The sequence below is a fragment of the Sipha flava genome, unplaced genomic scaffold (assembly GCF_003268045.1).
Source record: "Sipha flava isolate LNK unplaced genomic scaffold, YSA_version1 0_pilon_pilon, whole genome shotgun sequence".
Classification (NCBI taxonomy): domain Eukaryota; kingdom Metazoa; phylum Arthropoda; class Insecta; order Hemiptera; family Aphididae; genus Sipha; species Sipha flava.
In genome coordinates, this window is record NW_020271713.1 from 8,076,969 (window position 1) to 8,096,678 (window position 19,710).

The following is a 19,710-nucleotide window of genomic DNA, read 5'->3' on the forward strand; positions in this document are numbered from 1 at the left end:
TCATTTTATCATTTTCTTGTATAATAATTCACAAAAGATAAATTTAAAAAAATTTATCATGGTTTCTATAAATAATTTTATTTATTATATTCAACTATAAAATGCTTATATTATAAAAATCACGTTAAAAATGTGTAGTATTATGAATAATTTTTAAAATAAATAAAATCGTCAAGTACCTGGAAATAGGACTCGGATTTCAATGCATCTGCATCTTTTTTTTCGGAATGTCTTACACGATACTTTTCAAACTACAGATGTATTTCAAGTACTTTATGTTGTAACTACACATTTTTTTTGAGCCATTTTTTGCATTTTAAGCAGATTACTATTAGCATTAATTAATTAATTAGCATTAACAGTTTATACATTTTGTAGATACGATTTGTCAAATTTAATTTTTTACAATTTTTTTTTATATTTTACTTGTAATTTTATATACATTTTTATAATTTCACATGTTAAACAAACATTTTTTGTCTACATTTTTAAAATCATTAATACAAAAATAAAATGGTTTAATGTAAAATTTTAACCCCCCCCCCCCTAATTTTTTAAAAGGGCATTATAAAATTATTTTTAAAGTTTAAAAAGACCTTTTAGGTCATAAATGAATTCGTTAATAGGGCATTTAAATCCGAGGCCTACTGATAAACATTTCGGAGTGTTAATTTTAAATCGATTTAATTATTACTCTTCAAATAAAACACTGTTCAAGATAATAATATGATAATCGGTAAAATTATATTGAACTCTAATTTTTTTTAACAATTAAATTTCAAATAAAACCGTATATTATGATTGAGCTGAAAAAAAACGATATCCCGTGCCCATAATTTCAAACTGTACTCTATTGATTTTGAGACTGAGTTTTGATTCTAAATTTATTATTTTCCGTAGTAGGAAAATTTTTAAAACGAGCTATATCATTTTACATATCGTGTACTCTTATATTCTATAAATATGGATAGTTAATAATGCACACACTGCGAGATGCATCCGTTTATGTGTAAATATTTATGAACGCTAAACAGTTCAAACATAAAGCATGTTATTCTTTTCAAAATTAAAAAAATATTGGTTTACAATAATTACATGTTCAAAACCTATTTGTAGCATTAGTCTTATAATATTTATCTGAGTCTCAATACGATTCTTTTCAATGTAGTCCAACATTCTTATGAAAAATAAAATAAAATAAATATAAATTAATCGGTTTTTAAAAAAAAAAAAGTTGTTGTATCAATTAGTTATTTACACTTTTTCTTTTCCTCACGTCAACTAACGTAATTTTTATTTTTTTTTTTCTGAGAAATTTTCAAGCGTTCTAGTTTTTCAACCGAGATAAGTACAGCTTCTGGTTACATTTTAAGTAAATCTGACAATGAAGCACTATTTTTTTTACAGTAAAAATCAAAAAAAAATAAATAAACACCTCTTTGACTTACCGATGAATAAAACGCAATTATCGTGTCGTAAAAACAGAAAAATAATCATGTGCAATCGTAATGTATCGACTCCCTTTTTATTTGTAATTCCTATCGATTTTACAGTCTCTAAAACAGTACATTATTTCGAAACCATTAATTATTTAATTGAAATATCCAGAGTTCAACCGAGGTTATTGAACAACGAATTCGTATCGCATCAATTAACAGAAGTGGTAAAAAAAAAGTATAGCGTTGGTTAATAAATTTTCAGTCATCACCCACAAACTTCATGAGTGAAATTCGAATCTTTGCAAACGGTCGCTGACACGTCATTGGTTTTGTTGATATTTACGTCTGGTTTGTTCCGAAACATGCGCGCGCATGGTAGGTACATTCGATACACGAACACGTCCGTGTATGCAAATCGTTTTATACGACCTGTACACTATTATCGAAGAGAGCTGGACGGTCGTATAATGCCGGATAATTCACTCACACTGATAATTATTGAGGCCAGTTTCACAACCACGCAAGCGTTTCGATTGTTTTTCTTTCTTTTGTTTTTTCATGTATGCACACTTAATGATTGTCAAAATGTTAATGATAAACTGTTTAAAAAAATAATATTGGGTTCGTTTCAATGTACTTTTTTCTAATTCGTAACTAGTAACTTAACAATTAACTTTATCGTCAAAACAAAACATTGACTGAAAGAGTTAAAATTGTATCAATCATAGAAAAATAATAGCTACATCATTGCTTAAATACGTAATATATAGGAAGTGACATGACGTATGTAACTCGGACTATAATTAAGTTAAAAATGATTAAATAAACAAGAATTATAGTGCATGATGATAATTTTTTTTATCAACATTATTTCAACAGAAATAGCAATAAAAGATAAAAAAAATTTAAATTTTTAGAATAACTTTTAACCAATATTTTAATCTTTAAATATCTTTGCATGACTAGTAACTTGACTTTTTATTTATTAGTACAGTCGTAATATCAATGTCAAAGCCACCATATCGAGATAACCGTAACTTGTATTAAAAATGAGTATCTTACACATTGCCTATTGCTATTTGCCTACATTTCACGCGTATATTACTGTTGTACTGTTTAATCTTGACCGACACTTTTGATTTAATCGTAATAACATAAATCAAATATATTAGAATAATTGCAATGCCTACTAAACGTAATAATTTATCTCAAGTCGAAAGCAAAAAAAAAAAAATGTTGGCCTTATACACCTAATATGATATACCAATATTTCATACATATGTTACTCTAATACAATGCGTGTGCACAATGAAATAAAACCCAATACTGAAATCCAATCTCTTGAAACAAATGCAAATACAAATAAACTGAATAGTAATACAATTCAATATTTTCCAAGCAGTTGTAGTTTACATTTAAAAATTAGAATTGGTTCGAATTAAATTATTAGTTTTTAATAGAAGAAAGAGATAACAACTCTAAATAATCCACAAAAAAAATAAATAAAAATAAATAATAAATAAATTAGACATATTCAGTATAAATTTGAATAAATATTGAAAAATTTAAATTTAATTTCTAATTCAAAATTAATTAATTTTAAAATTATTCAAAAATCTTTAAGTGTATGAATATAATTTAATAATAATATAGGGAGGAGATTTGGAATATAAGTAAAAGGAGTAACACGAAGAAAACAATAAACATAGGAAAAAATGTAAGTTTTCATTAGGAATTTCATTGTGTATATACGAATATAAATTATAGATGCATATACTAATGAATATAAAATAAAATAAAAAATTAATTTTATACATTTTTTAGCTGCACCTACTTTTTTATCGCTGATGATTCAGAACATGACGTACTATTAATTCAAAACAATAAACATTGAAGAGTCATAAACTTGACTAAAATATAACAGCCTTTTTTTGGATCTTTATAAAAATAATGACAAAAGGTATTTTAATTAATCTATTCCAGTTTTTATACTTGACCCCTGTAAAACGAGTATATAGCGTGTAAGCTATGTGTATAAAAATACTATACACATTTTTTAGTAATTAGTTGATTAAAAAAAAATAATGGATTAGCGAACTCTTACGATAATATTCTAGTAATTAATTTAATCTGTTAAACTTGATAATAAAATATTAAGTAATGCACAAAATGTTTAAATAAACTTCCATGATTTCTGTCATTAAAGTATTTTATGAACACCATTATAAATCGTACAAATTTACGAAGAAAACCAATTAAAAGCTAAATATTACATAAAGAAGGAAAAACCATTTTGTCAAATTTACATATTATGATTACTAAGATTTGAATTTCAATTCGAAATATCTATTTTGGCAATATCTATTAAAATCAGGTACTTAAATTTTTTAAACAGGTCCATTACACTACCTACTTACATAGTACGCGCGGTGTGGAATATAAAGGTATATAGTCAATTGACTATCAAAATAGGTGTTATATATAATATAATATACCGATGAAATCTTCCGTTGGCTTATTAAAAAACAATCGAAGTTCTTGTATTATTACGAAGACAAAAAATAATAATCGAGAAAAATTAATTGCTATTCTTGTACTGGTAGAATTGTATAGTATCATTATATTGTTGTGAATTCAAATGAAAAAGTTAGAATCGAATGGTCGTATGATATGAAGTTGAAAATTATAGTTATCAATTAATGCGTCGAACACGAGAAAAAATGGGTTTTTAAAATAACAATACGGTTCTGTATAATACTCGTGTGGGGATACTTATTTAGAATATTCTACTTCGTTCGATTCAGAGTGCTCGCGAAATCATAGCGCACAATATTGTCCACAGATGTTCATCGGCGGAACTGAAGATATTTTCTAGTCGAGAATATACGATACAGCGAGGGGACGGTGGTCGGGGAGGATGTGGAAATGGCGTCCCCTTGACGAATGCGCTATAGATATTTCGGCTCGCGGTACAACAAAGGAACACGTCATTGCGCACACGAGAATATTCGGGAGACACTGAAACCTGGTTAGATTCGATCTAAGGTACGCGTCTCCCCGAAATTCATCGATAAAATTACAATATGTTACCGTCGGTTGACCGTATCTTGAACTGGCGTAATAACTTTGTAGATCCGTCGAAAATAAGTGTTTATAGATCGTGTGGCCAACAATAATGATGCATAAACTCGAAATCAATTATCGAATGTTATCAGAAACTGCGACTGCGAATATAATTATTGATCCGATTATAATATTAATTTATTAGAAGCCAAGGACTCTCCCTGCAGGACCATCATACCCCGACGAGTTCGCGATCGCTCGCAGTAATTTTTCAGTTCACCGCGTTAACAAAAAAAACCACCGGCGGCGCGTCGAACAGCAACTCGCGCGAGGGCTAACTCACCACTTTCAGATGGTTCAACGACGGTAAGACGTGCTGCAGGTCTGTGAAGACTTGCTTGATCGTGTCGGTCGACAGCAATTCGGTGCCGTTCAACAGATTCATCGCCTGGTCCTTGAACCCTTCCATCTCGTCCCGGCACAGGACCCGTGAGGGCCTCGGCTACTGTCAAGGGCCTTGGACCGTTCGGCCAACGGCGACGGTCGGATGGTATAGCGAGAGAAGAACGTACGTTTTCAGAGCACGTCCGAAACGGTACCGGCGAGACGACGAGAGGAAAAAAAAAAAAAAAACAACCGTATACGCGACTTACGCACGAACAAACGGTGATCGCGCGGCGTCCGCTTCGACTGTGCCCAGAATGTGTTCCGTGTGTTTACAGCTGCAGTCGGCCGCCGCCGCCGCCGCCGCCGCCGCCGTTCTGCCACCACCACCGGTTGCGCGCGTCGTCCGATTTTCGCCCGTGGAACGAACGAACGAACACGTCGGCGCCGCCGGGTAACGGCACACCGTAGAGCATTCCGTCGAACCGGTTCGGGTTTTCGTCGCGCGTTCGTTTCGATATTTTTCAGTCGCGCCCGGTCTGCTCGACCGATTGTGATAAACGTAAAATACACTCCGACCGACCGTCGTCCAGGCGGAACGTGAACGCGATCGAATTCTCCGTTCCGGCCGTAACCGTTTCTATTCCGAGGGCGTATTTGAGGGGGAGGGAGCAAAGGGGGCACATTCGCCCCCCTCGTGGCTCGTATTTTTTTTTTTTTTTAATACGGTGCATTGATTTTTTATTAAAAAATATCATGTATAAACAATTAAGAATATAAATTACCAGTCCATCATTGTAATATGTTATCGTTATAACGGAAACATGAGCTGTAGCTATGGAACTGTGAATTATTTTTAATTTTGTATTGAAGAAAAATTAGTTTCGCCACCCCCCCCCCCCCCACATTGCCACAACTCGAACACGCCCTTGTTTCTATTTAAATGTTTGTTTTCTTCCGTTTTTACTCGATTTATCTCTTGACAATATTATCATTTATATTATTGTTGTGGTTTTCGTTCATGATGCGAACACGCGCGCGCGTAATCGACGTTCACGTCGAGGAGAGAGGAACGCCGCGATGTTTGTTCGTTGGAATTCGTATCGGAAATATCGCTTTAGCGACGGCCACGGTGTTCACGGTGTATAACTGTTACACGGTACACGACGCCGAAAAGCACGCGCGGACACAATGTGTCGTACCACGTACTCGTATGGCTACGGTGATTTACATACGTTTTTCAATACAATATTTACGCACTAAATTACACGTCACCGTTGAGTAATTAACATTGAAGTTCGATACTAATCGATTTATAATGTAATGGCTTCGCGCTCAAGCATACATCATTTAAATCGGTTTATTTTCGGATACCGGATCGAAATAGTTCGTTTTCGCACGAACGTTTCAAATGGGGTATTGTAAATTCCGCCCGAAATGACTAGGTAAACACAAGGTCTATGGTAAATTCCACCCGGGTTAATATCCAAGTAAAAAAGGTACACGTAAATTCCGCCTGTAATGATAAATATTTTAAGCGGTCGAAAAAATCTTTTTTTCAAAAGCGTTCGTTTTTCGTTTTTTTTTTTTTTTTTTTTTTAACCAAGCGTTCCGTGACTATACGACGTGACCGTACAGTTCGCGACGCGGCGTGTTATAGTATTTGAAAGTCACGACATTTTCGTACGAACACGGAACAATCGTATCTCAGACGACAATCGTCAATCATATCATATTTTATCAGCTATGCCACGTATTCTGGATCTAATAATTGGAAATATCAGATAGAAATATTATAAATTGTATTCAGAACTATAGACGTCCTAGAGTCTTATACGGTTATACGATATAATGACTCAATTTATAGAATCAGGACGTGGAAATACACTTTTAGTATTAGACAACTTTAAATTTTCTAAAGTAAACTTGTAAGTTGTATGTATGTAGCATATGTTTATTGATGAACAATTTTTTTCGGGCGGAATTTGCATGTATGTTTCTTTACCTGTATTTCTTTTTTTTTTTTTTTTGACGGAATTTACATGTACTTTATTTTACATGTAGTTTATCTTGGGCGAAATGTACCATTTTTGGATGGAATTTACATGCACCCTTTCAAATTCACCAACAACAGTTAAGTCAGGTTGACTACCATGAATTGACAACGAATTTGACGAGATTGCCATTAACATAATTCATGAACTCTTGTATTTTGATTTTAGTAGTAAATAATAATAATTATTTGGAAAACGTGCTGATTAAAATTAAAATAGATTTTTTATCATGTATCATAGATCTCAAAACCGTTTCAAAGAAATTCCAATGAGAACTCGACAAAGTACTTTTCAATATAAAACTATAAAATCTACGGTTATCAGAATCCTACGAAACATAGAAATCAATTTGAACCGTAGGGTTTGAATACTCTACAAAGCCTGGCAGTAAAACATACTGTTAATACTGAGTTAATAGATCCAATGCGGCGATAATAACACGTCTCATAGTTTTAGCGTAGCAGTCAAGTTGTTATTAAAAAACTAAAAATAATATACAACCATTACTAGTCAATCGGGCTTCTCCGCTTCGAGCATCGATCTAATTTGCAACCTACCAGTTGTTTACCTAATGAGAAATCGGCCATCGACTGTACGAAAAGTATTTTAGTATCGCCCACTGTCAAATATGATAATCAAATACCTAAACAAAATGCGTTCCAAAACACTATAACGTGGATTATTTGCGCTTATAGTCCAGTAAGACAACAAAACGGGTAAAAGATCCTGTCGATAAATATTCAGTTAAAATTGATCATGAATAATTCCAAAAATAATTGTATACTCATTATTTACGATGGAAATTAAAATCAAGTACTTACAACTGTAATAAGGGTGATAGATTTTACAATAGTTATTTATGTATAAATAAATATATATATGTATAATATGTCCATAATATAACATTTTAACGTGCATTAATAATTTAATGACTCATTATACGGTCGTTATTAAGTTATTTATGGCAAACATAAAAAAGAAAATGAGTCTTTGATGAAAACCAATAGGTCTGTTTAACATAGGCATTTATTTATTTTTTCATTTTAGGGAATATTTTGATTATATATTTATTTCGTCAACTAATGACCATCAGCCATGAGTCATAATTACACCATATTTACGTTGTTCTACAATAATACCTAGGAATGTAATGTATGCAAAACATTAGTTTTCTTTCTTCTACCAATACCATCATTATTATATTCAAATGGTTGTCTACACAGTCGACACATCAGTTTTATCATGTAATCTCCCATGATTTATTTTTGAAAACACTAATATGATCTAATATTTTAATATTGAAGATAGAACCGTAAACTGTAGCAAAGATATGGATACGTAAAGATTTATTGAATAATTATTGATGGGTATATTATAAACTATAAAAATATAAGGTACCTAACACGATGAATAACATTTTAACTTTTGCCCAATGCAATTTGAATGATTTCCTTACATACCATAAGTGTATTTTTTATTTGGAATTATATTATACGTGTGTAAATTGTAATAATAAAGTATGAATATAAAATAAAAATAATACAATCACGAGATGATTATACGTTTTATTTCGTTTGAATCTACACAATAATAAACGCTGTATATTTTTATAAGCTAAAGTATAGACATACTACACAATAAGTACCTACCTATGTAATCAAGATGATTTACGGTGTATGGTTCTTGGAATTCATCATACTGACGGCTACATTACATTATCGTCATCATTCATACTCTAAATTTAGAATTTATAAAAAGCTGGAATGATGTGTAATTCTAATATTCTTTAAAATTTTAAAACTACTTAGCTTAGCAATCTAATACGTTTGCGTTATAATGTATACATTTTTATAAATCGAACAAAAAATTAGTAAATCAATTCACGTAGCCAAAGATATTAATACTAGACTATAGTTGTCTAGTTTTATGTTAGTATGAGAATTCGTTAGTTAGTTTCTTAAAAGATCATAATATTGTATCATATATTTTCAACAGTAGGTAATAATTTAAAATGCAATTTTAGATTATTTTAACATACATCCAAACTTCTAATACATAAAATCTTATGTATTAAAACCGTACCTTTAACTTATACGATGTATATTATCAACAATTTGAATAGCAATATAACACAATGAAAATATTTTAATTTTACAAATTTTATACATACATATTGTACCAACATATATTATTAAATTATAGATCTTCAATATTTTTCTGAATAGTATACGAAATGACTTACGTTAAACAAAAATATATAGAATGAAGTATCCTTAGAGTTTGAAAAAGAGTCTGTATGTATCTTTTCGGGTAGTTAAATGAAAATTATAAAATCAATTATGAGACTTATATATGTAAATAAAAAAAATGTCTTTATTTCATTCAAATATTAATTTATGACAAATTATATTTCCGTCTATAAAAATTAACTACTCATATAATATGCATATTATATATGTATTGCTAAATGCAAAAAGGGCACATGTCCAGTATTTTACGAAAATCACTTTATTACATAATCGAACTGAATATTAATAAATACATAGTATTAAGCAGAACAGGCGTAAAATTTATTAACCGTTAAAAATAATTTTAAATTTCGTTAATTTCTGAAAAAGGTACTAGTCCTATACATGTTATCTATATATTTCTATTTATTTATAAGAAAACGTTATTTTCTGAAAATGTATGGTAATTTTATGCAAAAAACGGCACAAGTGAAAGACCTTAAAATCCTTTAAAGTATAATAAAATTTCTTTAAATTATCGTAAAAACCATAGGCGTGCGCAGACCTCTTTTTCAGGGTATGCAAAAGGCTGCCACTTGCTTCTCCCCCCCCTAAAACTGAAAGTTAATTTAAGCATTCGAAATGCAGGTCTTAATAACTATTTAATTTAAATGTTTTTAATTTTTTTTTCCGAAAAAAGTGACTCAATAGTCATTTCTTAATCGTTATAACTGTCTTCATAATTAAAATTTAAAATAAATTACGAAAAAAAAATAAATATTTAACACTTGAAATGGTTTGAGTAATACATTTAAATAGGGTAAATAAATAAAAACGTAATTATATACTTAAATTAAAAACAAATTAAATTTAATAAATAATCAAAATTAATCATAAAACGATTCTGCGTACAGTTGAATTCTTAATATCACCAATAGTTGTTTTCGGGATTTTAATTTATAGCCATTTCTTGTTCTGTAGTTGATAGCTATCTAATCTCCCTTAAAATTTTGTACTTCTTAATTTCATTAACACATTAAATCGTTATTATAGCATATGATTTGTGTTTCAAAAATAAATTAAACTGTCCGAGACCGAATATAAAAATATAATAAAAATCATAATGCAATACAAAATCACATAATATACATAAGACCAAATATGTCATAATTTTTATTTATTTTTTGTAATTTTAGAAAGAAGGCTCTATGTTTAGGGTATGCATAACCTGCATATCCCCTGCGCATGCCTAAGGTAAAAACATGTATACCATGTTTTATAATGTATTATTTCATAAAATACAATTTGAAGTTTATTTTTTTTCAGATGTATAGTTTTTTGTATCCTAAAAATTTTAAAACTTGGACGTGTGCTCTTTCTGTATTTAGTGATTCATATTATATTATTCTAGATATTATCACATATTAAGATACTTTTATTTATATAAATAATAAATATTATATATTAATTTTTAATTTTAACTTTCTTTTATCTCAATACCAAATACTGAAATATTTATTGTTAAAATTTTATTAGGTATTCAAAATTATTTGTACTCTAAACAAAACAAAAAATACACCGAATATAACTATATGAAATATTGTTACAGAATATTATTTAACAAATCAAATAAATGTAAAAAACTTGTAATAGAGTATAGACAATCATCATTATAAATAACATTTTTCAAATGAATTAATAAATAAAACATTTGTCATCAGTCCTATTTTTATTTATAGACATATTTTAGAGTAAAATATAAAAATATAACAGTCAACGTCTGCATGCATGACCGAAAAATATAACACTACTCGAAGGAAGATCAAAATTCAAAAGGAAACATTTTTGTTTAAAAAATATTCAAAAATATGATTCACATTAATATATTTTACTACATCTACTAAAGATTTTAGACTCCTTATTATTTTATTAAACAAGTAGTATGGACTAGTAAAAAATTGTATTATATTTAAAAAAATAATTTTACAAAATAAAATCACCTAAACATTCCTTCATTATAAGGAGGGCTCGGGAGTTAAGTTAAAGCTAAGGAGTTAGTTTTTTCCTGAAAAGTCATTTTCGATAGAATTAAAATTAAAAATAATTCTTATCTTATCTACGTTGTTACGTAGTTTGTCGCCGTCCAAAGCATTATTATAGGGTTAACAAAGATATTCCAACGCTGAAAATAGGACGTCAGAATTATCAAGAACAGAGAGAACAGTTAATATTTTATTTTTCAGAAAAATCCCTCAGAAAATCCATAAAATCCTTAAAGTTATGAAAGTACAGATTTATTTTTATTTTGTTTGATTTTTTATTTAAAATTATATAGTTTTTTTTTTTTTAATAAATATTTTTGCTTAATTTTAAATTTTTTTTAATGCTTATTTTAGTGCTTATAATGATGTTTATAAGCACTTATTTTAATAATTTTATGCGCTATAAGTCCCGAGCCCTGATTATAAGTATTGTAACAAAATTGGGATAAAGAATTATTAGATAAACTGAGATTTATTTATAATCGTTTTCGGTTATATAAGATATCTAAAATAAATGACTAATAACCATACCGATTACACTGAATTAATTTACAAACAAATTAGAAAATATTCACGATGTAAATTGATTTAAGTTCAAATTTATATAAATTTCACTATTATAATATTATTTTTAAAATTATTTAAACAATTTCTATAAAAATGTAAAGTGTTTAATACTAATAAATTTGTATCAGGTACAACTTGATTGTTCATAAGTATAATATACTACTAACATACAGTAAATACTTATATATCCTAAAATAAAACATGAATTGTTAATTTACTAATATGTATAACACTTCACTTACCTTAAAAATGGATAAGCCCGGGTGGTACCTAGGTACTCCAGTAGTGATTCCATCATATCTCATTAATCTGTCTATGGGTTTATAAAATCCGTAGGTTTTAAATCCAGTAAGAGGATTTGATGAGCTAAAATAAATTTAATAAATTATTATAATTTATTATATTAATTTTTAAATATCAAAGTATGAAAATTGGTAAAATCTAGAAAAAAAAAATGTTTCCTAATAAATTTTAATAGAAAATTTAAAAACAACTATTTTATTTTTATACTATATATACTTATATTATGTAAAAGAATAAAACAAGTAATAACGTAAGTCAGAGAACGAAAATATTTTTCTTTTATAATTAAAATTTACTTAGGGTCACTTCTTTTGACAATTTTAGACAATCTAGGTTACTAGTTACCTAACCTTCGTCATTAGAATTTGTTGTCAATTTGTATTACATTTCTAATTAATTTAACAAGAACCTTAGTTAATATTACAACAATTTTCAATTATTATTTATTTTACATGCCGATATCATAATTGAATGGTTCCACCTAATAAGGGCCTATGTCAGTTTTTGTCAAAACTCGTATTTTATGTAAAAATTTCATATACCTTTTATGTGTAGAATATGTTCCTATGGTTTTTAATACAAAAATAAGCTACTAGAGGCTAGGAGAATTGCATTTATATACAAAAATTACATCATTTTCAGTTGCAAAAAAGCCCATGTCATATAGAGACGGTTAGTTTATAATACAGGGAATCATTTTTTTTAATCATGACTGGAAGAAGGGTCCATGCCACATCAAAAAACATTGTAGTTAATAGTATTAGGTTCAACTTCGTTTTTCGGTGTCCCTGAAAAGTCGAGAAATCTGACATAGGCGAAACCATTCAATTATACGTTAACTAAAATGCCAGATAATGGTTATACTTATTTTTAAGTTACGATATCTCACCAATATGGAGGAAAATAATAAAATAATGATGTCATCACAGTAGATAGTTTTCAAACAATCGTAAAATATTATTTTCAAGTGCATAATTCCACAATACCTACCATAGAATTGTGAAATAATCTAATATAACAATTCATTGTAATTTATGAAATTGGAGATAACTGATAAATATCGTTATTATGTATCTATATTTTATTATTTTATGGCCATGACATAATATCTAAAACAAAAGTTCCTATTTTTTGCTATTATGACACGAGGCTTAATTTATCTCAAAATTTATAACTGAAAATAATTTAACAAACCATTGTTATTAAACTTACATTAATAAATTGTTAAACATTAAATAAAAAATAATATTAAATATTATTAAATAATTTTTATTCATATTACAAAAAATTTAATTTCATAACAATTTTTTTAATTTTGTTTTTTTCTATAGGAATAAAATTAAAATATAAAATATATTTGTACATTTATAAAATACTTAAAAATACTTTAAAAATATTTAATAAAAATAATTACTTAAAAATAATATTATAATACTTAAAAATATTGTCATAATATCAACAGTAATATTTCTAAATACAAGCAATTAGAAAATAACTTTTGAAATACATTGCTATTTGGAGTTTATCATTATAATATATAATACAGTCGAGTCGTAATAACTCGAACCTCGATAACTCGAAAAACTTGAAAACTCGAATTGTGTTTTATTCCTCTAGATAATTCTTCCCCTATAAATTAGTTAGATATCTCGAATAATACATATCTCGAAGTGAATATTTATCCCCCTTCAACTTCGAGTTAACACGACTCGATTGCATAATCAAAATAATGCTTGATACGTTTTAAAGCTAATTGGGAAACAGTTATCGCGATTGCATAACTACCGATCAATAACCTAGACAAACTGCATTAGTTTAATGAATGAAATTATTATGTTATACATATTTATTGCGTTTGACCGCCTACGACCTTTTGAATGTTTAATTTCTCAACGGCTAAAAGTTACTAAATTGGTTAAAAGCTTGAAATAAAAGCACACATTTCACTCAAAGATATCCATGAAATATAAATAGGATTTAACTTTGTAACTACAATACTTAATAACATAATTAAAATTGTTAATGTTTATTTATAGTATACAAATTTGAATTGAAGTAGTACATCGTAGATTTGAAGATTAACACATTAAATAACCCAGATGTATACTTATATTCTATAAATAGAATTCAAAACATACCATGACAAGATAGCTTGACACATGTCAGTTAAACTAAAGCCGCCAGGCCCTGCCTCAATGATTTTAAGCTTATAATTTTTAAAGACAACTGTTTTTTTTAGTTTTTTTTTTTTATTTATTACACAGTGATTGATTTTGGATAGCTCTATTGTTTCTATTTAAATCTAGCACACTATTTTTATATTAGAATAAATAACTCAAACTTTTTACATCGTCAAAACTAAAATTAAATTTTGCATAACGAATCAACCTCGTCGTAAGGGTTATAGACATATTAAAATAGGAACGTTCATTGAAGTTAAATAATGTAGATTTTAATCCCTGAATCCTTGATGTTCATTTGTACAAAAAACATAATATTTTATCAAAAATGTCATTGTTATTTAATTTTAAAATTTTGCTGCCACTTTAATGGTAAACATTAAACAAAAATATTTAAAAAAATATTTAGAAACAATGAAGCCGAGCCCCTGAGAGTTTTATGGGATTTTAAAAGCATACTGTGCGTACGTCATGTGGTGATCATCTCGTTTTTCGTTCATGTAATAATGTATTTCAAATGCAATTGTATGAATACTGACCAAAAGAAAAAAATGACACTTATAGAGTATAATAAAAAAAAAAAAAACGATATTGGTTTTATTTGTACGCTGAATTTGTTGAAAATTAAAAATACTTCTTGGTAGACCGTTTGCCAAACGTCTTTATAGAACAAATTGAACCAAATCGTATTTGTTATTTTGTTACAACAATATTATCTAATGAAGATCAATATCGTTTTATTTTTAATTAACATTATGATTAATAAAAACATCATCTGAGGCTATTTTATATAAATGAAAAAAAAAACTAAAGTTCTATCGTCGCAGATTATCATATTTTTAAAATAGGTCATCGAAATATATTATGTAAGCGACGTTATGTTATGTTTGAATAACAAAAAATATTAACATTTCTGAGCCAAGAAGACATTGTTTGACAATATGTTTGTTTTTTACTTTTTACCAAATTTTTTCCTTCTGGACTAGAATTAAAATGAAGTATGTGATATGTTTTGTTAAGTACCTATATATAGTTATAACCAACTCATTTTTTTTTAAAGTTTTAAAAGATTGCAAAAAAAAACATTCTATCTATTTTACGAATAGAGGTTTGGAACATGTTTCTTGTAGCTATAAAAATACTTTCCATCAGTTCCATTAATACTCATTTGTGAAGTGAGTTATACACATTGATGTATAGGCATTAACCAAGGAAAGTATATTTTTTTACAGCCCATTAAATTTTAATACATTTTACGAGGAAAAAAAGCATTCATAATATACAAATACTTTATGCACTATTAATTATTATATTATATAACTAGGTACTTCATTGAAATAAAATGTAAAGAATACCTAATGAATCAATTTCTAATGACTAGTTTCTAAAATAAATTTTAAAATTTTAATCCTAACACATTTTATTTTTTGTCAATTCTATCAAATATGTTATAAACATTTTTCGATAATGATGACATTGATAATTATAATAATAATTATTAATTATAATTATTATATATATACAGTCGAACTTGGTTATCTCGAACTTCTTTACTTCGAAATCGTCGATACCTCGAACTTTTTCTCCGGTCTCTAGAATTTCCTATTTAAACAATGATAAAATTTTATTTAACTCGAATATTTTTGTTGATAACTCGAAGTTTTAAGTTTTGTTAATATTATAAAATTGTTATATTTCCCTCAATGAACCTTTATATATATATTTTAATATCGAAAATAAGGTCATTACTCATTAGTGTTATTATTACCGATAAGTGGTTTATCTAACTCAGTGGTTCTCAACTAGGGTGACATGGACGCAGTATAGGGGTGACACAAAATCTCCAAGGGAAAAGGAAAAAATAAAAAAATAGTTAATTTTAATAAAATCATATTATTGCCACAGTTGTCATGTAAATGACATATCTTTAAGTTTGTATTTTTATATTATTTAGATCCGATAAATATGTGCAGTATTTTGATTTGCGAAATCGTAGCAATCGATTATCTTATTAAAATTTTATCTCAAATAAATTGTAGGTGTACTTATTATTTTTCTGTGTACTGTATTTTTTTTATTTTTTTTTTTTATTATTTCAAGGATTATACTAAAATATACAGTTAAGATTATTTATTATTTTGATGTTAGAATGACGCAGTATTTTATTCTAGTGGCTAAAGTTTAAATGAACGAGAAAAAGATGAGAATCACTGATTGACTTCTATAACTGGTTGACTACATGACAATGCATGACTTCAGTGTTCATTTTAAATGTTATCGTAAGTAATATCGTCATCAAAACGCGTACTAAAAATTCTAACTTACGAGGAAAAGCGGCAGCTATGCGGGAAGTTGAAAATGGATTGAAAAAAAATTACAAAAAGCAAGAACCCTAAAGACATTTTCAATGCAGACGGAACAGGCTTATTTTACAGGTGTACTCCAGAAAAAACCTTAGCTTTTAAAGGTGAATGGTGCAGTGGTGGTAATCAAAATAGACAAATTGTTTAACCTTATTTTTGTTTATACATACATACGTTTTTAAAATACATATGTATTCATAATTCATATATAAAAACATAGTAAATATTTTTTATTACATTACATTATTTATAATAAATAACTACATAGGAATAAATATATTTTGTACTGTTTTAAAAATTTTTGATTTGAATAACTCGAAATTTTTTCCGGTCCTTTCAACTTCGAGTTAACCAAGTTTGACTATATACATATATATTATTGTTATAATTATCTATTATTAATATTATATTATTAATTATTATAATCGAATAAAAACATGTACTATTGAATAAAAAATGAAAATATTACTGTTTTATACAAATTGTTTAAAAATTATTAATGTTACACTAAAGTTGTAATGACAAACAATGTATTTAAGTTTTAAAAAATACATGAACACTAATTTGATCATTTAATACATTTATTTAAACTATAGGCCAAATAAGTGTTCAAATTTAACAATTACAAAAAAAGAAATTTTAACATCGACAATGTTTGAAAATAAGTTTTGAGAAAATAATATATTAATAGAAAGGCATGTATGAATGTTTCTAATTTATTTTATTACTTTTGGCTGAATTTGTTCAAATACATTTTTAGTTTCACCTTTACAACTTTACTAGGTTATTTTTTTCTTTTTATAGATTTTTAACGGGTTTTGAATATAATATTTAAGTTTTGAAGTTATGTAATAGGTAGTTGAAATAAAAAATTATTATACGTTAATACAGAATTCACTTATTTCAATAAATTATCTAAATTATCGGTCTTTAAATTTATTTAATTTCCGAAAAAAAAAACTATCTCAAATCTCTATATAAATACCCAGTTATTTATAAAAATGAAAAAAGTATGTAAAAATATGTAAAATGAAATAAGGTTCATTTAATTAAAGTCTTGTATATTAAATGCATTAGTTTTTAAAATAAAAATGTTATGCTTCAATAAAAGTATACATTTACATAATAAATAAGATTTGTTAATAAAATTTTGAGTATAAACTTAATTTCTTTTATCCTCTCTAAACTTACAAAAATAACGCAAAATATGTAATTGGTTTTATTACTTTACATTATTATGCACTATTTACCTGTAATTTATTGTTAAATTTAATAATTTACGTTTAAATATAATTTAAAATATGTTTTTTCTATACTTCGTTTTCAAATATTTCAATAGTTTTCAGATAAATAAATAATTTTAATACAATTTGCTATTTATTTACAAATAGTATACTTTTTAAAGATTTTACTCTTCGATTTTTTTTTTTTTTTAATTAATATATATATCAGTTATAGATATGTGTTTTACCAAATATTATAAACACCATACATTACGCTTCTACCAGATATCGTAAACCTCTAACGTAATCCGTAAACCTGTTGTTGACCGTTGGTGATAGTAATTACTGATCTTCACTTTCTAATAGTTTTAATTTTGCAATTTAACTGTACTAAGTAAAAAAATTATTTATGTATACATATTATTATTCTTTGTTGTTACGTTTAAAATATTATGTTACAATTAAAACACTTTATTTGTTAAAAAAAGGCAATTATATTATACAAAAAATGTAAAATTTATATTTTAATTGCTGGTCGGTCATACTTTCCAAATTCTGTATTATAATTTGAACAGCTTTTTTTTTTTTTTTCATGTACACGTTTATGTTTTTGTGAAAACTAACAATTAATAACAATATTTCAATAATATCCCAGAATGTATGAATACAAATTATCCATTGACGATTTCACATCGTTAAATATTACTACACGGTATATTGATAACATAAAGCTGAGGACGTGTATAATTTTTAAGATCTTAATATTCCAAAAAAAGGTTAAACAAACTAAAGTCTTTCAACAAACAGACCAAAGGCCGAATGATTAAATGTAAAATAATTAAATAGGAATTTTACCTTATTAAACTTTATTTTATAGTTTCCATAATAATTGTATTCGTCGTACAGTCTCAAGCTAAGTAAAAATAGAAAGCTTAACAAAAGTAATTACACGATATACTTGATTGACGGTATACGAGACATAAATCGCATCATATATAACACGTGTATACTCGTATTTTCCTAAAAATATATACTGATAGGCAGTGGCGTATACAGAAAATATTTTCGGGAGGGCTACTATGCACAGAGTTAAATTACCACTGCTATCCAAGAATTACTAACAAAACACAGTAGGTACTAATCTACATTTCATTTACAGAATGTCACAAAACGATTTTACGTTTGACGCGAATTCAAAATAAACACAAAGCGCCATTAAAATATAATATACGTTTAAAATAATTTTTAAGTTTTTCAAAACATTTTTGGAGGGGGGCTATAGCCCAATAGGCCCCTCCTATTTACGCCACTGCTGGTAGGTAATTGATAGTATTTCATTGTTCCATTCCTCCCGTCATAGCAGGCTGGATCCTGGCGGCTTAGTGTTCATCCGAAGTGCGTATGTTTAGTATTTCGAAAAAAAAAAAAAAAATGTTTTGTCGAAAAACTCGTCCGACGCGAATCGTCACAGTCCGTATTACATTTAGGAAACGTTTTTACTGATTTTTTATGTTTTTGCTGTGCCCCGATACGCCCACTCACCCGTAGATGGAAGACGGACGGCTGTCGAAGAAGAACCCCGCGTTATCTGCTCTCCTGGTTTTCACGATGGGTACGTGTACGGCGGGGTAGCTCGTCGACATCGTAGTGGAGTAGTACAGTAATCAGTGCGCAGATACGTGTATATATATATAATATTTTACAATAACATGAACGTAACCTGTCTGGTGGTGACGAAAAGATCGAAAACAAAAATTAAATACAACAGGTAATATAAAACCGAAAAATATTTCACCTCGTGCGTATGTATCGCGCACGTTTCGCGGGGACAAGGGCCTCGCGCAACGTATTGGACGGTACGTGC

General features: G+C 27.9%; 1 protein-coding gene across 2 annotated transcripts in view; it reads right to left on the bottom strand.

Moving 5' to 3' along the window:
• LOC112687995 (calpain-A) overlaps positions 1–19,710 on the bottom strand; it is a 36,111-nt gene extending 16,401 nt beyond the window's left edge. Inside the window, exons 1-2 of one of the 2 annotated variants that reach the window (XM_025561031.1) lie at positions 19,389–19,710; positions 12,020–12,143 (exon numbers count right to left, since the gene is read on the bottom strand). In XM_025561031.1, the coding sequence (XP_025416816.1) occupies positions 12,020–12,143; positions 19,389–19,489 (225 nt within the window). In that variant the 5' untranslated portion in view covers positions 19,490–19,710. Of the gene's footprint in view, positions 1–4,845; positions 5,206–12,019; positions 12,144–19,388 lie in introns of those variants that run through there. The other variant, XM_025561094.1, reaches the window with a different exon arrangement.